A 4,882-nucleotide genomic window follows, 5' to 3' on the forward strand; every position below is an offset into this window, starting at 1 on the left:
TTATTTTACAAACACTTATAATTAATAATTTAATTAATATATTAATTTTTCTCAAAACTTTGAATTGAATCTATTGTTTATCAACTAATCTATTAAATTTTTAATTTTACAAATTAAATACAAAAATAATTTATTCGTATAAAATCCTGGTAACATTTTCATGACACAACCAAATACAGTCATTCTAGATTTCCATCAATCTTATACCACAGGTTTATTATTTCAGGCATCTTTAATTCTGGGATATTTATAAAACCTCAACCCGCCCCTAAATAAGTATAGTAAAATTAGTTGTCAATAAATCATGGCTCGCCTTGAGACAATTTGTAGGCAAAAACTAGCGAAGCAAACAACAATGTTTCTAAACAATTAAAAGACACTTCATTGACTTGGTAACAAGAGACAATTTCATGTCCATATCTTGATAGACAATCAATTTAGAGCTGCCAACGTAAATAAAGATACTAGAAGACATGTCATTTACTAAGCACAAACAGCCCTGAAAATTATCCAGGACAAACTTTGGCCATGACACGATCACATACAAATCCTTGGAAGCCAAAAGAACATGGATACAAGGCTTTCATACACAAAACAAGCAGCTTCACATTTAATCATACAAGATTTTCAGATGAAAGATGTAAAGTAATCATTATGCAAAGGGGAAAAAGAGCAGATTCCTACAGCAACCGTGTTGCAAGCTTTAGAATCTCGTTTAACTTTCCTGCGACGGTCATTTGGAAGCCATGTGCTCTACCTTCTACAGATTCATATAAAAAAAAGATAGGTAAATTTAGAATGAGAATCTATGAGATGTTAACACATCCAGGTATTTGATACCATTCTGTTGTTTACTCCATTCATGAAAAATTGAGGGTAATGGTCATGGATGTTGAAAAGAAAACTAACCTGCTCAGTGTAGGGCAAATATTTACCATCGAACGTTATCACAACACGATCCTTCCCATCAACACCCTTGACCTTGTCAACTGAGCAGTAGAAGTCTATAGCTGACATACTAATAAACATAAATCAGATCTTGAAATGATTATACATTAGCTTCTTCAACAGAATCTCTACTACTGGGAAAAAATTAAAGCTCACTGGTCTTGGCTGCAAGGAGGGTTGAGGTTTATGGAATAGAAGGACAAAGGGGTGTTTACAATGATATGAAGTGTTTGGGCTTATGAACATATAGTGAAGCGTTAAAGAATCTTATCATTGAGTATGGTAGCAAAGGAATCACAAAAAGTCTTGACTGGTAATTTCTTATGCGAGAAGTTGAGAAAAAAAGTTTCGTATGAATATGATAAACACCACGAAATTTCCATCATCAAAGTGAAAGAACAGTTGAAGACCTCAGAGTCTGAGCAGAAAACTAATATGAGCAACACACAGCTATAATATCATCGTTCAGTAACTTTCAATTTTTCAAACAAGTTTCAATACTTCCATATACTAACATTCACTAGACCTCTACATTTCTTAATTTTGTTTGCTGTGCTACCACCTGGAACTGATTCAAACTAATTATATCAGAATGTTTATGCTCCTGCATGAATTGAAGGGTCTTATCTTAAATCCTTGAATTATTAATGTTAGCCATGTAATTGATTCTCAACTTTAATTTTCCTGATGGAGAATTCATGGAAGGAGGAATAAAATCTGTTTTGTTTATTCATTGTTATGTCCAAGGTAAGGATTGAAATATTGAGTACCAGAAAATTCCTTCTGAGGGAATCAAAGAAGCCATTTTATTTTTTAGTTATTTTGCTTTTCAAGGCAAGCTTGTTTCTTCATAGTATAACTATAGCTACTAATTTTTTTTCTAGCAAGATGTTAAAAAACTAGAAATCAAAGCCTGATTGATTTGTTTTGTTGAAATGTGGTTTCAGATAGTAGAACACAGAACACTAGGTATTCATAAACATCCTTATCAGAACAAAGTTGTTATCAAACTTAAGATTTTAATATTTACTTGCAAATGATGAAGTCCAAGACATACAAATAAGAATCAACTATTATTAATTTCAGGTTGAAAAGAAAAAAAAAAAAAAATCAAACAAATCACTTACATTCCATCGCCAAACTCCTCATTAATAATTTCCTTGATACTCTCGCCAAAATGCATAACTGCTTCGTTCAATCTATATGCATGGAAGTGATCACAAGTCAGTACAGACGAGCAAATCCACTGGAAGTAAGCTCAATTAACCGATTACTCAAGCCTAAGCATTCATCGAAGTTAGAGGCTGTTAATATAGCAATATAACAATACAATAGCTGTTAACCTATAAGATTACTGGATTAGCCAAACAGCATCCAGGACTTCAAGTTTCAATTAGTTAAGAAAGTAAATTAAAATCAGTACCCAAAAGGCTTTGAAATTTCAATGCGATTAGAATCCAGAACGAACTACACAAAGAAAAAGCGAGAACGGAAAGCGAACAAACAAACTAACAAACAATTAGCCGATAATCCACCTGTAAATTGTGGGTTCTTGGATCAAACAAGGATCGTAGGACCTCATCGGCGGCCGCATCATCTCCTGAATATGATCATCCGTAAGTTGAGGCAAGGCGGACCTCAACTTAGGGACAGTCTCAGGCTTAAGGTGTGCTTGACGGCGGAGAAGTTGAGCGACATAGACGTTAGTGAGGCCAGTCTCTTCTGCTATCTGGTTGTAAGATTTTCCCGATGAGCGCTTCGCGTCCTGCAGCTGACGGATTGCGGTGGCTTTGCTACTTTCTTCCATTTCAATGGACCTTTCTCGATATCTCTCTCCGTAAACGAAAGAAGGACGATGGAAGATTGTTTCCACGTGAGGTTCGAAAGGATAAAATTATTGCCACCGTTGGATTGTAGTAGTGGCGTTTGACCGTTCGATCAAGCAAAATTCAGTTTTGCCTTTGCTTCTTAGCCTGTTAGGCTATGCGTGTCAATTAAGCTTGTGAGATGGAGGGGAGTTATCAAATTCTGAATCCATACTCAATTAATGAGGTATAAAATTAATGTTTTGAAGTGCTGTGATCTACAAACTTGATCAGTTAAGATTTATCGTCGTGTCCTGTCCATTGTCGATCGTTGTACAGTTTCGTTCGGCCGCCAGAATCTTGAATTTTGGGTGAGTTTTAAGGATTTTCTTGAAGATTGTGATTACCCTTTTAATTCTTAGTCTAATAGGGACGCCTTCAATCTAGGAGATCGAAATTGAGACCATAAGACTTGGAAAATTTGTATAGATGATCCAATTTTTGGATCCAAAATGTCAAATGACCCATTTTTAAAAAATAATGTCAATTGACCTTCTATTGATATCATCGCTATACCAAATTAAGTAAATTGCTCTTACACTAGCCACATGAGGTAAATCTTGTTCTCGTCTGATTAAACACTCTCGCTCTCACTTGAAATTCCCGGTTTGATGTGATTGCTCGTCAGTGTATGAATGATTTGACAATTTTTAAACGGGGATTTCCAAGACGAGGTTTTTTCAGAACGAAACAACTTTTTCAGAAAGATGTTTCATTATTTTGAGTTTGTTTAATTATTTTTGCTGTGTTATTTCTGGAAAGGTAGCATTACGAAATTTTGTATTGGGAGAGAGTAAGAAAGAGGAAGAGTAAGAGAGAGAGCAAGAGTAAGAGAGAGAACAAGATTAAGAGAGAGCGAGGTTACGAGAGAGTAAGATTACGAGAGAGAGCGAGATTAAGAGAGAGAGAGTGAGATTGAGAGCAAGAGTACACTTCAATTGCTTGTACAACTTAATGACAAATGTTTTCTTGCTTTGTAAGATGACAGAAAAGTGTCTACTTATTCGATATGGAGGTGATTGGGATGAGAATGAAAGTTCGTATATTGGGGGATAGTTGACAGGAATCATTGTGCCTCATACATTGAATTATGAAGAATTTAAATCTCGCATTTACAGGATTACAAATGTCAATTCTTCAGAGTTTGATCTTATACTAAAAGTTAAATATAAGCTTGAATTTGAAGCCCTCCACAATGCATAAGGAATGAGGATGATGTTCGCTTCCTTCTTTTACGAGAAGAGCTTAGTAGACTTCAGATAGCTGTAACGTTGAAATCTAATCAGGATGAAAATATTGGAATGGGGTTCGGAAATATGAGTTATGATGATACGGCTGTGGACAGACAATATGAGGAATCATATCAGTTTCGTCGGGAAGAGGATGATATTCCATTGTCTAGCAACACTGTACCATTAGCATTCGATTATATAGATTGTGGTCCTTCAGTGGATGTGAATGAGCAACCAGCAGGATTGAATGAAATAGATCGTGATCATGGAGATGTGCGTTGTCCTACAGCAGCTTCAGTGGTTCCACATTTGTGTCTTCAAGTCATAGGACAAAGTTGATTATGCCTGGTACCTCTTCATCCGGGACAGAGAACGTTGAAGTTGGTCAACTATTTTTGAGCAAACATGACTTGAAAATGAGATTATCTATGCTGTCCATCAACAAAAATTTTGAATTTAAGGTCAGGAAATCAACTAAATCTTTGTTTACTGTTAAATGTATTAGGGAGACATGTAAATGGAGCTTTCGTGCAGTCAAAATGGAAGGGTCTGATATATTCAAGATCACAAAGTACTGCAGTTCGCACACATGTTCCATTGGAATTCTGAATCACGACCATAGACAAGCAACTACTACGGTTGTTGGTCAACTCATTAAAGATAAGTTCACAGGAATAGGACATATTTATAAACCTTGTCATATTGTTGAGGATATGAAGAGAGATTATGGCGTGAACATGAGTTATGATAAAGCATGGCGTGCAAGGGAAGTTGTGTATAATCTCACTAGAGGTACTCTAGAATAGTCATACTCCATACTACATGCTTATGGAGAAG

The 4,882-nt window shown here is 35.6% G+C and overlaps 1 protein-coding gene across 1 annotated transcript; it reads right to left on the reverse strand.

The window, feature by feature from the left end:
* Positions 1 to 358: 358 nt before the first annotated feature.
* On the reverse strand, positions 359 to 2,940 carry LOC150030671 (cyanate hydratase-like). The gene is made up of 4 exons (XM_090309415.1): positions 2,484 to 2,940; positions 2,076 to 2,147; positions 910 to 1,018; positions 359 to 760 (listed from the first exon to the last, which is right to left on the reverse strand). The coding sequence occupies exons 1-4, from the start codon at positions 2,753 to 2,755 to the stop codon at positions 734 to 736; spliced, it is 480 nt and encodes a 159-aa protein (XP_090165541.1). The 5' UTR covers positions 2,756 to 2,940; the 3' UTR covers positions 359 to 733.
* Between the last annotated feature and the right edge of the window lie 1,942 nt (positions 2,941 to 4,882).

Source organism: Benincasa hispida, unplaced genomic scaffold, assembly GCF_027475165.1.
Source record: "Benincasa hispida cultivar pf3 unplaced genomic scaffold, pf3_genome.v1.1 HicScf1695, whole genome shotgun sequence".
NCBI lineage: Eukaryota > Viridiplantae > Streptophyta > Magnoliopsida > Cucurbitales > Cucurbitaceae > Benincasa > Benincasa hispida.

What these genes read in the sequence shown, in the direction of transcription:
- LOC150030671 (XM_090309415.1), bottom strand. Translation starts at nt 2,755, where the DNA reads ATGGAAGAAAGTAGCAAAGCCACCGCAATCCGTCAGCTGCAGGACGCG. An exon ending in CAAGAACCCACAATTTACAG is followed by an intron (nt 2,148 to 2,483) that starts GTGGATTATCGG and finishes CCATGCATATAG; the next exon opens with ATTGAACGAAGCAGTTATGC. An exon ending in GAGGAGTTTGGCGATGGAAT is followed by an intron (nt 1,019 to 2,075) that starts GTAAGTGATTTG and finishes TATGTTTATTAG; the next exon opens with TATGTCAGCTATAGACTTCT.